The 17,495-nt window shown below is 40.7% G+C and overlaps 1 protein-coding gene across 1 annotated transcript; it reads right to left on the reverse strand.

The window, feature by feature from the left end:
• Nucleotides 1-4,627: 4,627 nt before the first annotated feature.
• LOC118687319 (vitamin D 25-hydroxylase) lies at nt 4,628-10,194 on the reverse strand. Its single transcript, XM_036384243.2, is given in 6 exon segments — nt 4,628-5,279; nt 5,933-6,262; nt 7,260-7,892; nt 8,162-8,303; nt 9,924-10,127; nt 10,129-10,194. Coding segments are annotated over 6 exon segments (1,551 nt in total). The 3' UTR covers nt 4,628-5,103.
• Between the last annotated feature and the right edge of the window lie 7,301 nt (nt 10,195-17,495).

Raw genomic sequence — 17,495 nt, forward strand, 5'->3', positions numbered from 1 at the left:
ATGGAAACTTTAAATACCAAGAAGAAAATGTGCACAGTTATAGAAATAATAGCATTCAAACAGCAAGAACTGCAGGCATCAACTCCTTTATTTCAGTAAATATTAAAACCTTTTTATTTTAAATGAGTTTCACCCATAATTCATCTCCCACCAGAAAGAGTCTTTTTATTTGTTGAGAGAGCTAGAATCGTCTTGAAAAAATAGGTGAGATTTGAACCTTAGCCAGAGATAAGAATCTAATTGTCAGATGGTGAATAAATGGAGAGGCAGTAGCCAAAATTTTTTTAAAAATATGATTATCTTAAGTTAGTTTGCTAAAGCTAATTGTATTTTAAATACTTTTCAATCTATGTGGGCCTTTCTAGATCTTAAGAAAGTGCATTCTTGAGACATTGGGAGGTGTTGGACGCTTCAGAAGATGATGTAATTCATATACTTAGCAAAAGAATTAGTATCAGTGAGTAGGGATTTTTAGACAAATTTTAGCTGTTAGCACTAAATTTTATTCCCATCAACAATGAATTATTCTTACTGTCTCTATGTCATCCTGAAGTTCATTATGGCACAAAGAGCATTTTATAGATTGCACCTACAATTTGTGGTGAAGTAAATGCAGTATTAAGCTGTGTTGCATTCCTCTCTATAGTGTGGCAGTTTAGACTGTACATTCCTTGAGAGAGAAATGGTGTGTCCATACAGAATGTAAAATAAAATAGAAGAAGATCTGAAAATGCCCTGAAGTGGCTTTATAAAGCATTTTTATGCTTCCAAAAAAAAAAAAAAGGAATTAAATTAACTTCCTAATCTATATCAGATAAAGAGGGGTTGCAAATACCAATGTTGTTCCTGGAAAAATTAGGCTCATAAAATTCTGCTGTGGTGCATGTTCAGCATTATTATTATTAATATTTTTTAAATGAGCTTATTGTGTAAGTTGAAGAGAACCAAAGGGGCATTTTGACTCCTTAAGCAAGGATGCCTGTGGCAAAAGGAAACTTAATTACCTGAGAATAACAGGAATTCCTTCAGATGTTTTATCCATAGTGATTCAGTTCCCTAACTTTCATTCCTTGCTGGTGTGAAGTTGAACCTGTATTACCTACATTAGTAAGGAACCTGAACAATGAGGCATCCTTTAACCCCTTGTTTTGGTGAGGGTATAAATGTCCATGAGACATGGATGGGTGGATCCTGTTGTCTGGATACTGATGGGCCTGATGTGGATAAGCATCTCAACAAATTAAAGTAAAAAGCTTTTTAATACATAATATTTTTTCATGCTTCTGATGAATCATAGTTAACACAAATTAAAAATATTTCCTTTAAGTTTTTTTTTTACATGAGTGTAGAAAAGGAAGTCATCACTTGAAAACAGCAGCAGAATAAACAGTAACTTTATTCTGTTTTCTAGAATGTTGCTATAGGCCAGTCTACATCACATGTAAAATTTTTGGCAAGCAGCCATCTGCTGCAGTAATAGCAAGATATTGGATTAGATTGCACATTCCTGATGTGCTCCCATTATTTTAATGGGTTTAATCTATTTGGGATGTTACTTTTTCGGAAGAATGTAACAAATGTAGCATCTCCTGAAGCCTGGCAGTCTTCCTAAGGAACAACTGCTCTGAATGTGCATCCTGCCTAACTCTAATGACATGGACAGAGCTGACAGCCTTCAAAAATGCCTGAAAGGATAATCTAGAATAGAGAGAATCTGCTGATGCCCAATTTACATTGTTGTGAAAGGACAGAAGAAGGCAGAAGATTTCCAGAGCCGTAGTTTAATTTGATCTTGATTAGACAGAGGGTTTGAATTATCAGGCCCAGTGCCAGAAAAACACCTGGGACAGCTTATTGGCATGAAAACACATACCAACCTTCTGTGTGTACCTTCACAGAGCAATTTATGCTGGGAATATGGAGTTCTTTTCAAACTCTTACTGATCCTCTGATCTTGGCCATGCTATCTTGTGTTTTCATCAGTCCATCTCTCTCAATCAAAGACAAATTCTGATCTGGCATCTTCCTCATTATGATTTCTTCCCCCCCTTGTTTAGCCTGAATCTTTATGTTTTCATATCAAAAGCATTATTATCAAATTTACACAATCTAATTTTCACTCATTTTTCAAAGGGATTTCACTACTTTTTACTGTGTTTTTCTCTGAGCTTGCTTTTTCTCTCATGAAAACATAATCTGCCTCATCTACTCTCTAGTGCTTGCACAAACCTTTAAGCTCAATTCAGGCTAGACACATCCTGGATACATATAGAAATATATCTCAGTATGTTTGTACTATTTACTTTCAGAGAAGCAGTAATGTTCCTTGAACTTTTATGAAATCTTCCTTTGTATAGTTAATTTCTGAATGAATTAATTAATTAATGAACCTTCCTGCATTTATTAGGTTCATACTGAGGACATGTTCATCAGTACCACTGAAACTGCTGGAAGTTCAGGAAATTCAGTGCTAATGAGTGAGATTTTTCTTCAGCATTTTTTTCAGTGTCATATATGACATGCTTATACTGTTCCCTTTTCAGTCTCTGGGGTTGCTGACACGGCCAAAAACAACCCAAAAACTTAAATGTAAGGATAGAGATTTGGAAAGGAAGATTTCAGACACAATGGTGGTTCTGACTGCAGCTCTTGCAGCAGTGTTCTGAAGATACACTGGTTAATATATCAACCTTTAATACCAAAACAATGTTAAATAGCAGCCAGCTGCTATCTATCCTAGATATTTCAGCTGGAATTATCTGAACATCCCACCAGGAAATTCTGAACATCTGGCTGGCTACTGCAATCAGTATTGATACAGTGGAGGAATTCTGGAGGACTAGAAAAAAATACTATTATGTCAATATTTCAAATTATTAAATTGGATCATTAGGATAATTCTAAGTCAGAAGGAAAATAATAAAAAAGCTGATATAGAATGAAACATGTAAATATGAATAATACTGATACAGATTTAGAGAAAAGACAGTTTGTCAAATGTATTTGATTGCTTAAATGAGACCATAAGTTGGCAGATAATGGTAAAAGTTTGGATTGATATTCTGAGGCTTTTATAGGGCATTTTGATTTAGAAACCAGAATGACATATAATCAATATGGTTCTCATTAAATGGATTAAAGACTAGCCAGGAGTTAGATCTCAAAATACCTCAGCAAAAGGGAATTATAACTGGTCAGCTGCATTGTGAGCATGGGTCCCTGCAAGAACTGGTTCTTGATGGTTTTTAATCCTCCCCCCCACTTCAATTAGCATTATTTGAGCCATGTTGTAACAAAGGATGTCCTGGAGTTCTTGCCACCCAGAAAGCAGGACTAGGAACTACACAAACTCTGGCTGTCTGATCTGAGAGCCCAGGGTTGGGAACAGGAGCAATTGCCCTGAGTCCAAAGCTAGAGCTGAACTCCTCAGGGCTGCTTCATGCTGAAGGCACCTACGTTCAGTGGACTCCACAATTTCTCCTCAGGCATTCCACAAGCACACAACATCTACTTGGTATCCAGAAAAACCCTGATCATGACTCCTAACCCCACTGCTTGCCAATGCCTTAGGAATGGTTGATTCAGTTTTCATGGTGTGCCCAATGCACAGCAATCAGGTTTGCCTCCTTCCTCTCTTTTTTGAGTTTTAAATCTTCTCACAAAAGGCACTTTTCCAGGAAGTGGAGTAGCCTGCCCAGCCTCTTCAGAGAAACAGGAACTTGTGCTAGAGCTGCTCTCTGTGGGTAAAATAATCTGGACCTGCTGCACCTGAAGTCCACAGGCTGTTATGTGAGTGGACTGGCATTAGCTCTCTTTGCTTTTTCTCTTTTGCTCTTTCAAAAGAAAGGAAGTATTTCTCCTCAGCATAAGCTGCAAGCATGAGGTCAGCAGACAAGCACCAATTCCTGCCTTTCAGCTTTCCTGCAGCTCCAAGCTGCAGCACTATCTGTGTAAAAAGCCAGGTCAAACGCTCAGCCCTGGCCTTCAGTAGCTGCTTGCTTGTTTTGTTCTGAACCCTGTCCTGAGGCCCTCTCTCCCCACACAGAGGGGACTAAATTCTGTGTTTGGAGTCCCAGCTGCTCCTGCAAGGTCTGCAGACACAAATTTTTATCTACCAATAACCACAAAGCAAGAGCTGGCAAGAATAATCAATGAAGCTGACAGAAGTCAAGTGTAGCCCTTACACCTAAAATTTGTGCTTAAAATTCATTTAAAATCTGTTTCTCCCCATCCTATTGCACTTGCCCTCCCCATAAAGTCTCTCCTCTGGTCAGAAGGGTGAGCAGTTTATTTTCTTTAGTCATGGTATAGGTACATGTGACTCTGGTAACACAAATACTGGCTTTTTCAGACTATTTAAGCAGAGATTAATCATTACATAGTACTTTGTATTGGGAGGCAGTGGAGGACAGGGGTCTGGAAATGCAATATACTGGAGGAAAAAAAGCCCTGTGATTGTCAGGAGTATGGCTATAACTGAACACTGTGTGTATGATGCTAAGTGAGAAGCAAGCCATAAAAGGTCCTAAAAGTGAATTCATGCTTATCTGATTCACTAGAAAATTATGACCGACGGGGAAGACAGGGCAAGGAAAAAGAAGGATAAAATGTTTTAAAAGACAATCTATTTTTCAAGGCTGGAAAATATATTTTATTCTTGGTTACAGGTATTTAAATAGATACCTTTTAAAATCCCTTTAGCTATAAAAATTTAATGGATAATTATAAAGAATGGCTTAGCTGGAATAATGTAAATGGTATTTCCACAGATGAATTCAAGCATAAACATTTTGAACCATATTCTCCATGCTTATGAAAATACCCTCTCAAAGTAAAATGGCTTGCTAAGTAATTAAATATTTAAAAACTGTATCAAAACTTAGAGTCAACACAGTCTTCTGGAGTGAAAACATCAGGATGTGTTCCACACCTTTGCTTCCATTTTTTTTTTTTCCTGTGAAAACCAAGTTAAAAAAACCCCAGCAAACTATCAGTCCTTTAAAATGTTGTTACTCTGGCTTGAACACGTTTAGGAATAGAGCAAGTGGGTCCTGAGCTGCAGCTTGGAGCTCTGTGCTGCACCTGCCCAGCCAGCCCTGCCCTTCAGCGCCTCTCAGCGCACACCAGGTACGGCTGTGGCTGCAGGGTCATCCCCAGCCTGGGCTTCAGCTCTGGGATCGCTCCATGAGGGAAATGCAGGTGAAATCGCTGTAGCAACGAGGTGAAAAAAAGAAACATTTCCATTCGAGCCAGCTGCTCTCCAAGGCAATGTCTTCTTCCTGAATTGGAAAGAAGGTTTCAAAAAGGTTTTAAGGTATCTTCAGTCACATTTTGCCTTTAAGGTGGATAGGAATGGTCATTTCTGTCTTCTAGGAGCGATGTGTGAACCTGGTTGGTAGTATTTTGTAAGAAGGATAGGTAAGAGCTTACACTAAGAAACTGATTTTAGAGAATTTGTTGCTCACAAATGCCATTGAAATGAATTCTGTCAAATTGATTTATATACACTTGTTATTTACTGTATCTGGTCTTGAAGTGCCAGTCTAGAGGGAAAATGCTTTAAAAAATGACATTGTGAAGTGCCAGTCTAGAGGGAAAATGCTTAAAAAATGACATTGTGAATTTTAGCCTTTTCCCCCTACTATTTTCTTAATTACATCTACTGCCAGTTATTATTAATTGGCAATTATTAGAACTTTGTAAGGAGGATTTTTATTAGTTTACATATAAAACTGAGCTCACCTATATAAAAGATGTTATGCTAAAAATTTGTTATCTCCAGAGCGCGTTATGTGGAATATCTTTGAATTGAATTATATTGGATATCTTTAAATCAGAACTGAGGATATCATTCTGTCCATTTATTGCCACCCCATACACTTTACACATCTCTGGATTTGTGAAAAGGAACAGTGGAAGGAATTGCTCTTACCTAGGGAAAAAGGAATAAATGCATCTTTCTTGACAAACTGCCCATTACTGTCCAAAAACCTCTCAGGAAAAAACACTTCTGGATTGCTCCAGTATTTTTCATCAAAGTGAACAGAGTAGAGGTTGGTAATGACTGTGGTGCCTCCAGGAATGGTGTACCCACGCACAACAGTGTCTTTGGAAGTTGCATGGAAAATCCCCAGTGGGACAATGTTACAGAACCTCAGCACCTCGTGCAGAACAGCCTCAGTGTAGGGCATCTTGCCCTTCTCTTCCAAGGTGGGCATTTTGTTTGGGCCAATGACAAGATCAATTTCTTTCTGAACTTGCCCTGTTAGGAATAAAAACTGAGGTTTATTTTGTAATAGGTTTTACATTCCAATTTAAGCTGAAGTATTTGTGTATATACATACATTTTTAAAAAATACTGAAACATGATATACCTTTATACAAAAAACAGTCACAAGCTTTTAAATTTAGACTCTATATTCCTATCCTTGGTTAGTGCTATTATCCCCATTCTGAAACAATGGTGAAATTGATACTAGAGTGATACTTTTTGGTCAAAGTACTTTATAAGTTATCTGGGCCTCTCAGCTTCCAAATCCTGGAAGCTCCAGCTGTCCCAAGCACTGCTAAGGGTTTGGCAGGAAAAGTGAAGTGGAGGCAGTGAAATCAGAAATGTGACTCTTCACTTCTGGAATCCAAACTTCTCCTCACAATGTCTGGGCTAACACTCAAACACCTACTGCTGTTTTACTTCACAATGACTGTAACACATATTTTATTTTTAAATGCCATTTCTGTTCTTCCAAAAGTGTAAGTATTCCTGTCTATCATATGTAACTCTGTTGTGAACTGGAGAACTTAAGATAAAAAGCATTGTACCTAAATTGTTACTACAACCTGATTTACATTTTTGCTGACACCTGTACATTTTTAATTTAGTTTATTACTTTCATATTTAATTACATTTTCTTATTATTTATTAACTACATAGATTAGTATATCTGCCAACCACAGATCATGCATCACAATGCTACACCTAAATATATTAGAAATACTTAAAAGTATTAAAGCTTCATAAAAGTGTATTCACAAAATAATATGTTAAAATTTTATCATAACACTTGACTTTTGATATCCTCTTTGCATTTAAAACAAGCTTTCCACCTCTGTCCATAGTATATTTAGTAAATGACAGAATAGAATAGTATTTACAAAGCTTTTTTTTGGTGATGATTATGGATCAATGCACCACTTTGAAAAAGCATTTTAAATTTGCAGTAGGAAAGTGAATCAGTTCCTCAAAATGTCAAAATTCTTACCTTGAATGTTTGGATAAAGAGCCATAAATAACACTGCCCATCTTAAAACATTTGTTGTGGTTTCTGTCCCAGCTATGATGAGTTCTCCAACGGAGAAAATTAAATTTTCTCTTGAATATGTAGATTCTGGGTCATTTCCATTGCAATCCATCTCATCTAAATATGCATCTACGAAATGTCGAGGTGACTGAGGCTTCCTATTTTCAGAGACACGTTCAATAAGCTCATGAAGAAACTCATAGACTTCAGCTGCATTTTTGAACAGCTGCTGGTGTTTCCCAAATGGCAAGATACCAATCCAAGGAAAAGCATTATATAAAAATACAGAAGCACTAGCAGCTAATTCAATGTTTTCACTAAAAATCTCAATCATGTGCTGAAATTCAGTATCTTCGTATGTGAAACGTTCTCCAAAAATAATCAAATTAGTAATGTTTGAAACAGCATTTGTTATCAAGTGCTTAAGGTCAAGGGGTCTGCCTTTGTATGTATCAATGGCCTCAAGAAAAAACAGAGATTCTTCTGAAATTTTGTGTTCAAAGGACTTTTGACCATATCCAAAAACTCGAAAGGTATTTACAGCTAATTTGCGGTGTTCTGTCCATCCTCTGCCATATTTACTGTTCAGTAAGCCTGAAAAAATATTTTGACACAGTATTTTATGCAATGCTTTATTTTTCTTCCCCCATAAGTTAATAAAATTATTCAACAAGACAAAAAAGGAGACAAAATATTTTGGACGTCCTGCTATGGAGCATAGTCCACGAGTGACAATAATATCTTTAAAGAAGCATCAAGTATTTTATGAAAGGACATCAAGTAGGGAAAATGGCTAAAGCAGATGCTTCATGACATCTATGGGACAAAAATTATATCTTTATACAAAAGACATTAGCACTCACCTCCCATGTTTGTCAGTTTCTTGAACAAGGGAAGAGAGGGCCTGTCTGCAAAAATTTCACTTTGATGGACAAGGCATTCCTTCACTGCATCGTAGCCATTCAGCACAACAGCAGATATTCCCCCGAGGTCAAGGCTGAAGATCTTTGGGGGGGGAAAAAAAAGGAATAAAAAGTGTCAAATGCTATTACAACCCAATCTGGAACAAGGAATGAAAATGTGAAACGACACTAAATGTCAATGTGAAATGCAGAGTTGGATAACCTTCAGCAGGCCACACAGGTGGTCACAGGTGGGACAGCTCTGGCATTACACGGAGAGTCTGTGGTAAGCTCATTTGCTTTGTTAAAAGATAAAATTAATTAGCCCACACTGCATTCTGTGCTTTGCTGTGCACCTAAAGAAACCAGCCCTCCAAATTAAGGACTGGGGACACCTTCATGTAGTCCCTAGAGAGGAGTGAGAGCCAAGGTGACAGCCAATAACTGAGAGCAGAGCCCAGCTAGGCCCAGCTTCCTTTTCCTGAGTGGTTAGCACAAGGTGCTTTGGAGAAAGGTACAATACAGCACATAAAGAATAAAAAAAATTTAAATCTGAATCTATATTTTAAAAATTAAAACTGAACCTAAACTTATGATTGAATCCTTAGATCCCTTTCCATGCATTCCCTCGGCGTTAGAAATCTGTATTTTTACCATTACAAATCTTTATATTTTTCTCCATGTCAAAGCTGGTGACCTCCACAATATGAAATTGTGTTAGCCTAATTATACACTCTGTGACAAGTGGGTTGTCACCCAAAGGGTTGTCAGGCACTGGAACAGGCTGCCTGGGGCAGTGGTGGAGTCGCCACCCCTGGAGGCATTTAAAAGCTGTGCAGCTGTGGCACTTGGGGACATGGTTTAGTGGCAGACTTGCCAATGCTGGCTTAACAGCTGGACTCGATGATCTTAGGGGCCTTTTCCAACCTAAATGATTCTATGAGTCTATTTTGGTATTTTCACTGTTATAATGGCTCTTCTTTTTTATGTGTCAAGAAGACACTCCCGGTATATTTCTGCAAACCATCTGTGAGTTTTGTACACTTTGGTCTAACTTATTGATCTTTATTCCTCTTTGGTCTAACTTATTGATCTTTATTCCTATATCATACGTGATTAAAAAAAAACCCTTTGATTGTATTTTTCCAGAGTCCCCCAAACCCTAATATGCTGTTTCCCTCAAATTCTGCATGATTCTGAGAGCAGATGACTGAAACTCCATACAGCATTCCAGGCAAGTAGAAATCTTGCTTTATTCGACAGCACATTTCCTTCCTATTTCCATTCTACTTGTCCCAGCACTTTGCTTGAAGAACGTTTACTTTTTTTTTTTTTAATTACAAAAATTCATGTCAGATCTAGTCGGGAGTTAACTTTTACGAAGCTCGTAAGAGGAGACTGGCCGCTTAAAACTGATGGAAAGAAACGCCCGATATAGAAGAAAGTAAAAAAGTGGGGGAAAAAAAGAAAAAGGAAAAAGAAAAAGATTAGTTTTTAAACAGTTAGGCTGAAGGGCTGTAAGTATCTCAAATATCGCGCTCAAGGCACGTTTAGGCGCGGTTCCGCCGGAGCCCTGCGCTCCCGCTGCCGGCGGGGCGCTCCGCCCGCCGCATCCGCCGGCCCGGGCGGCAGCTCCCGGTTTCCCGTCCGTGCCGGGGCCGCTCCCGGTTCCCCGAGCCCGGGCCGGCCCTCCCCGCTCCCGCGGGCCCCGGGGCGGCGGTACCTGCCCGTGGATCAGGCTCTGCCGCCGCAGGTAGACGTGCGGCTGCTCGGCGCCCAGCGCGGGGATGTTGCCGAGCAGCGGCAGCCCCGCGGGGCCGGGCGGGAAGCCGGGCGGCCGCCGCTGCTTCAGCAGCTGCCGCACCACCAGCGCCAGCAGCAGCGCCAGCAGCGCCGCCAGCGCCAGCAGCCAGGAGCCGCTGCCCGCTGGCTGTGGCTGTGGCTGTCGCTGTCGCCGCGCCCGGGCGCGCCCCGGGCTCCGCCGCCACCCGCATCGGCCCCGCCGCCGCCGCTTCCTCCTCTCGGCCCGGTCCCGCCCCCGAGCATTGGACCAAGGAGGCTCCGCCCGCCGCGTCAGGAGCGCTTCTTTTTTTTTCTTCTTTTTTTTTCTTTTTTTTTTTTTTCCCTTCTCCCCTGGAACAATGCGGAGTCGGTGCCTCGGGCTCTGTGCAGTGCCGGAACGCTCCGCACGCCGGCCGAGGCAGCTCACTGCTCCTTGTTAGGAGATTCTACTCCTCTGTAGAATCTCAGACGCACAGTTTGGAGACGTGTTTCCCAGACACGCTCCGGGCTTGGGGAGCTTCGGGCCGGCGAAGCCCGCAGGGATTCCCATTCCCTCTGGCAGATGCTCCGTGCGGATCCGTGGCAGCTCCGGGTGCGATGCCCGTGATCCCCGTGCTGCGCAGCCTGACCCGGCAGGACAGGGGCCCTGCCCTCGCAGGCAGCTCGGAGCGATGTGTGAATGTCCCCGGCCCGTGTGACCAGGCAGCACGGAGATCACACACTTAATGTGCAAAACTTGTTACTTAGTGGGATGCTGGCTCAGAGCGAAGGCTTGAGCTGCAGCAGAGGCCAGGATCGGTAAGGCAGAGGTCACAGAGCAGTGTTGTAGCGCCATGAGGCATTCTTGGCAAGACACTTCGTAAACAAACCCAGATTTGTTTCCGTGCACGCTGGTTTTGTTATTACGTTACTACTATTTTACAAGCAATTTTAGGAATAACAGAAGCATTCCTGGCCCATTACAATTTCTGTGCCACGTGTTTCTAACTTGAGGTGTCTTTCTTATTCTTAATAGCTGCACATAGATTTTTAAGAACATTGATAAGATCTAAACAGATGAGGAATTTGGGCTGATGGAGCTCATTAATAACCTGTGTCAATGCCACCATCCTTTATCAAAATCTTACCAAGTTTGTCAGACTAGAGAAGAAATAATAATAAATAAGTGGCTTCAGCCCTGCTGGAGGTTTAGTTTTTTCATTCTTCTTCCAAGTTATTTCTTCATCCTTTATTTCAGTGTGATACTGACTGGTGTCTTAATTATTTGCATCATATCTGCAGAAAATACCAGTATTTTCAATGTCAGTGCCTAAAGAATTCTCACCAAAGATTCAGGACCTCAGCTTGGCTCCAGTCAGAGGAAGAATTGCCAAGGAGTAAAGTAAGGTATGCACATGCTTAAGTATCTGAGAGAATGTAGGAAGAGGTACTATTGCTTTGATTTATTTTCGCAGCTTATCGTCAATGCTCTGTTATTTAAATGTTGAATACCCAAAGTTTTAGATAATCATGATTTCCACTGCATCTGTATAGGAAAAGAAAGGTAATTAACAGTTTTGGCAGCAAGCATTTTGAAGGGGGAAAAGGGGGAAAATAGTATAGGAAGGACTCAAGAAGAGGGGAAAAAAGATACAGTAGAAAAGTCCAAATATTTAACTAAAATGGAAGGAATAGATTTGTAGTGGGGGGAAAGCCAACAATATTTGAGAATTTTCCTCAAGCAGAGGAGAGAACACTCAAAACTGACCTTACCAGAGTGTTTGAGCCGTGGGGATGGAGAAGAGACAGTGATGTTCACCACTGCAACAGAGGAAGGGAAACTGAAGAGCGTGATTGCAGAAAAATAAAATCCATTTTGGTCAAGCCAAATGCTAAAAGATAGTGAGCCAACCAAGATTAAAGGTCTGAGAACCTCTAAAGATGTGTGATTAAATGGAGGTAAAAAGCAGCAGCAGCATGGACAGAGATGACTGAAACTTGTCAAAAGTAAGTGATAAATAAACCCTTGTAGACAGAAGAAATCACTTAAGGATGCAGGTTTGGGGATGCAAGACTTCAGTTGCTGTCCAAGCACGGGATTCCTTGCCAGTTTCTGATTGATCTTTTTATTTTTTAATTTTTTTTTCATTCATTCATTCCTTCAGAAATGTGTGGGCAGCTTATGCTGAATTGCTTCTTTGGGAACGTTTTACTCATCTTAATCATGGATGATCAAATGAGAAAACTTATAGGATGAATAAAGGTTTTTTTATTTCAATTATAAAAATGATGCCTGAGTAAAGAAACCCATTAAAGCATGTATCTTTATTAAATTCTGAAACATTCTAGTCATCAAGTTTTACAATTACTTTGCACTGGAAATTCTGTAAGCAGAAGTTGGAGTAACAGGAAATGATTGTGTTCCTGTCTTCTCAGGAAAATCAGAAAGCAATTATTTGGCTTTGTATTCTTTGACTACACATACTTATATGTAGCTTTGAATTTTGAAGAAATATGCTGCCAGGTGTGGCTGTTCTCTGAGTTGCAATTATAAGATCTTGAAAACTCTGGGGAGAAAAATTAAGTTTTTTCCAAGTTCCATTAAAAATCTCACAAACTTGTACTTAGCTACAACTTTGAAACAGGCTCTGGTTTTCTTATTCTCCAGAGTTGACACTGTAGCTGGAAAACAAGGTAAACCTTTATCAGGTTCAAGTGTTTTCCATTCCTATAGTAATGTCTCTCGTTCAGTGAAATCATGACATGATTTATAAAGCGCAGGAAAACAACTTCTTTATAGGCAGATGTGTAAAGATTTTGCTCCCTGATTTTGGTGGTGGACTGGGGAAAAGAGAGAGACCTTTACAGATGTATGTGAAACAGGCATGCTTGTCATGAAAGAAATCCATTTCACAAGCCCACTGACAAGTTTCGGCCAATGTGCAGATGTTATCTGTTACACTCACAGAGCTCTTCTTAACCTATGTCATCACAGAGAATGATCAACCTCCATGTCACAATTGTCTCCTGAGCCAAGCCTGTAATGATGCTGGTCAATTCTATGCATAAATTAAGAAATTCATCTTTTTAATTGACGGTCTCGTATGACTATGGGTTCTGAGAAACTCTGCTGAAAGTAGATTAGCACATATTACGTTGTAATAGCCTTTGCCTTCACATGGTATTTACCGACACTGAAAGGAGAGAGATCTTTTTCAGCCCCAAATTTCACTGGAGGCAGAGGCTCAATCAGCGCTGTAGGACCTGTCAATGCCAGCACAACTGCATAGCTCTGGGAGGGACTGAGGAAAACTCTCAGTAGTTACCCTGTGGCTTCATCAGACCTCAGGATGAAATTATGACAGGGGGAGTTCCACTCTTCCAACATCCTGTAAACAATGAGCAAGGATTAATTTGAGGGCTTGAGAAACAGTTTCTCATGTCATTTTCGCTGACGTGCTCTGACAATATATAGAGATAGTATCACAGTACTTGTGCAAGCAATGAAATCAAAGTTTTATAACCATGCTGTTGTTTAACACAATTAGTTTTCTGTTCTGAGGTTGTTTTTTCAACTCTCATTTTACCTGCAGAATGCAAAAAAAAAAAAAGAAAAAAAAAAAGGAGGGCAAGTAGGTGCTGATTTTGAAACATTTTCAAGGTGAGTTTTTCCTCTGTAGTGCTTCCCCCCCAGTGCTGCCCTGGTGGTGCTGCAAGTCTGACCCTGCCTCTGCTGAGTGTGAGGGGCTCTCCTTGTGAGCCTGCTGGAGGTTTGGCTCGGGACAGAACTGGGATTGTGCCAGCTGTGAGAGGGAGGGAATGTTTCCAGGTGGCAGGAGAGGGCTGGAGTAACTGCTCGGAGGCTGAGCCGTGCTAAGGCAGGACAGGTGACAAACCCATGGCAAACGTCCCTGTGCTCTGCCCCTGCTGCCTGGCCAAGCCAACCTCAGGGCAGGGCAGTGTGGCCCAGTCTGGTCTAAAGGATTATTCCAAACTGGATTTTGAATATATCCAGGAAGATTGCCACAGAACCTACAGAATCTTTTGGGGTTTTTGTGCCATGAGAAGATTTCAAGGAGATTAAACCAATGCAACCCTGATCTGTTTAAAATGTCTTTCATAAATCAGTTTTGGAGCTTTTCTAAGGCATTCTGGAGGAAAATTTGCTTCCAGAGTGATTCATAGATTTTTCACTAATTAGCTGAACAGCAGTTCCACTTTCTCAAAAGCAGGCGCTGAAGCAGCCTAAATCCAGATTTAATGTCCATTAAAAAGGAAATGCTTTAGTGTTGGGATTTATATCAGTGTTCTGGTTCTTGGGAAAGTACTGCATTTTTTTAAAAAAGAAGCTCTTTTTTTTTGGGCCAAATTCAAACCAAGCCACAAGATAGATTGGTACAATATTATTTATATGGATAAGCTTGATGTGAGGTTATGCTAAATCTGAATATGGTTTTTCAGAGACCATGGGAGCAGGATTTAGGAAATAATTTGACCAATTAGGGATGTAAGTTCTGCAAAACCAAATGCCTACAAAAGTTATACTGCTGGTTTCAGAGTTTAAGTCATTCTCCAGCTTTTCAAATTATTGTGTCACAGAAATTGGAGGAGAAGGATACAAAGAGAACAAATGTAATGGATTATGTTCCTTTTGCAGAGCATCTCACCTATATATGTCACTCCTGACAGATGTTGGAGTAACATGCCATGAAATCCTCCACTGAAAGAGGTTTCAGTGCCATAACTGAAATGCAACTTATTCTTACCTGTCATTAATCTCAGTTGCAGAAAGCTTTCCTCAAGTGTGGTGTCTCCTTTGTTGCCCTTCAAGACTATATATATATATATATATATATATATATATATATATGTATGTATATACATATATAATATAGTACCAGATTGCAGATTGTTATTGTTTCAGGACAAGTATTTATATTTTTGTTATCACCTTTCTCCACAGTCTTTCCTTCTGTTATGTTTCCCTGGTCTTTGGGCTTGTTTCCCTAAATCCTTATATGGGATCTCTGATAATCCCTACTGGCATTTTTCTGGACTTTCTCTAATTTGCCCAAGTCTTTTTGATCTCGATCTTATCAGCAAAAAGTAGAGTGTAAGGATTACCTCCCAGGCCTCAAACAAGACACTCCTGCTGACCCACAGCTTGCTTTTACAGCAGCACAACCCCACCAACTCTGGCTTAGCTTATTTCATTTTCTGCAGAAAGGGTTACAATGAAATGTTAGAATGTTAGCTCTGCTCACCTTGCCCCACATGGCTTGTAGAGCCTTCCTAAGGAGCAGCTTGCTGGCTGTTCATGGGACAGGATCCTGGATCAGAAAGGCCAGGCATCCAACAAAAACTCAGAGAAGCAATTCCCCAGGTTCTCCTTATAAGGAAAGTGCATGTGATTTTTACAGCTGGCTTTATCATAACTTGTCCTTACCTGAAAAATCTTGATTTGGTGTAATGAAGAACAAACTTGGAGAGAGCAGAGAGCAGAATCACACTCAACTCCCTCATGGAGAGCTGACTGTGTTTGTGGATCATGGCATCATCACTGTCTCCCCTTTCATTTTTGCAGGGTCCACTTTTCTCTGATATGAACCAATCATGGAAATTAAGATTTTCCCTGTGCAGTCACAGTCTTACCTTTCTTGAAGAATTACATTTTAGTATTGAACAAAAATTTCACCATAATATATAATTGTGGTATTTTTGTTTACCAGCATGCCATCTGCTAGCATTTCAGAACTTCACTACAGAGTCTGTGGCTTCTCAATATAATGGCAATATTTACAGTAGAAAAAAAGGTCACCCTTTTAAATGTATTGGTTAAATTATATCAATGAGTATAATATTGTAAGAAGTTGCATTTAATATAGAGAAAGTCACTATAAAATAGCCCAGATTTTTCTTATTATCTACAAATTAAAACAAATTTATTTGAAAATTAAATTCCTTTTACTTGGAGCTGGGGGTTGCATTAGATAATCTGATTTCTTGAAATAAATAAACAAAAAAAATCATGTCATTCTGTGGCTTTTTATTTAATCTGTTTGAATCTATACCCAGTGCTGAAAAAGGCAGAACGAGTCCCTTGGAACAGATTGTTTCAGTTAATATCTCACTTTCTTAGTGCAGTGCTGCAAGGTACCCCTCTCTGCTAGATTTCCCATGAACGTTTAACCTCTAGTTTTGGATTTATCAAGCAACAGAAGAAGGTGATCCTGTGAAAATCCTTTCTCTTTTTTACAGCTTCAAAAATAGACAAACTAACTGGTCAACTGCCCTTCTTCCCCATCTCATGTACAGGAGAAATTTGCAGAAAGAAGATATGTTTGGGGAGAGCAGATGACATATAGCCAGGGGGGAGGGGGGATAGGACCAGCGTTCCAGCTGGGAGTCCCTCCATTAGCGCTGGCAAGGAGCAGCCGGAGCGCCTGCCAACATCCAAGTGCTACATCATCCCTACGTGCACAGGAGTGGATCTATTGGCATTCCTACCTGTTGGTTTAAATTTACTCTCCTTCCTGTGAAAGCTTAAAGTAGAAATGTTGGCACCTGCAATCCTGTAAACGCCGGCTCCAGCCCCGGACCGAGCCACCCTGGCAGCAGGAGAAGGGCTTGAACTGACTGCACTCAGCCACGAGGCAAAATTTAGCTTTTGCCTCCCAGAAGGAGGAAACTGAAATATGCTTTTACAACAGAATCGTCTGGAATTTTATTGTTTTAACTTTAATCCCGGGAATATTCTATGTGGGCAAGGAGTAAATAGTTCCCCAAAAGGAAATGGGAACAATTAACTGTTAGCATAGGAAGAGAAAAGGAAGAGTGGAGTTAGAGAGAAATATCAGACTGGCAGCCCAGTCATTTAAATTCCTGCACTTTATTTCCGTTGGTGTAACTGTATAAATCATATTCAAACAGCAAAACCAAAGCCGAGCCATTCCTTTAGGTGCTGCCTAATATTTGTAAGTACATCCTCAGAAAAACTACCTTAAAACCAGCACAGGAGTCGTGAAAACGGAAGAGATTTTAAATCAAATACTTAGACTCCTTCTCCCGGGGGATTCCCGTGGTGATCATACGTGAGAGGGAGCTGCTGTTTAAAACGAACTTTCAAATTTGGCAGAGCGGGGGGGAAGGAGAAAACCTTCCAGGGAGCATCCCCTCTGCCACCCCCTCGAGGGATGCTGCTCGTGAAGGGCTACGAAGATGTGTTGGGAGGGAGGGGGGGATCAACCCCAAAAAAAACCCACCAAAACAAAAAACCCAAAAGTGGTTTGGGTTGTCACTTGGAAAAAAAGCGGAACCCAGACCCCAAAAGCCGAGAGGGTTTTGTGATTGTGGTTCTGCCAAACGGGGGTGGCGAAGCGGCGCCGCGCCCGCCCCCGCGCCGGGAGGGGAGGGGGCCGGGGCGCCCCGAGAGGCGGTGGCGATGGACACGGCGCTCCCTGCCCGGACGGCAGCCACTCGCCAGCGGTCTCTGTACGTTCGTGGGATTTTCCCCAAACTTCCCAGCTAAAATCTC

The sequence above is a fragment of the Molothrus ater genome, chromosome 6 (assembly GCF_012460135.2).
Source record: "Molothrus ater isolate BHLD 08-10-18 breed brown headed cowbird chromosome 6, BPBGC_Mater_1.1, whole genome shotgun sequence".
NCBI lineage: Eukaryota > Metazoa > Chordata > Aves > Passeriformes > Icteridae > Molothrus > Molothrus ater.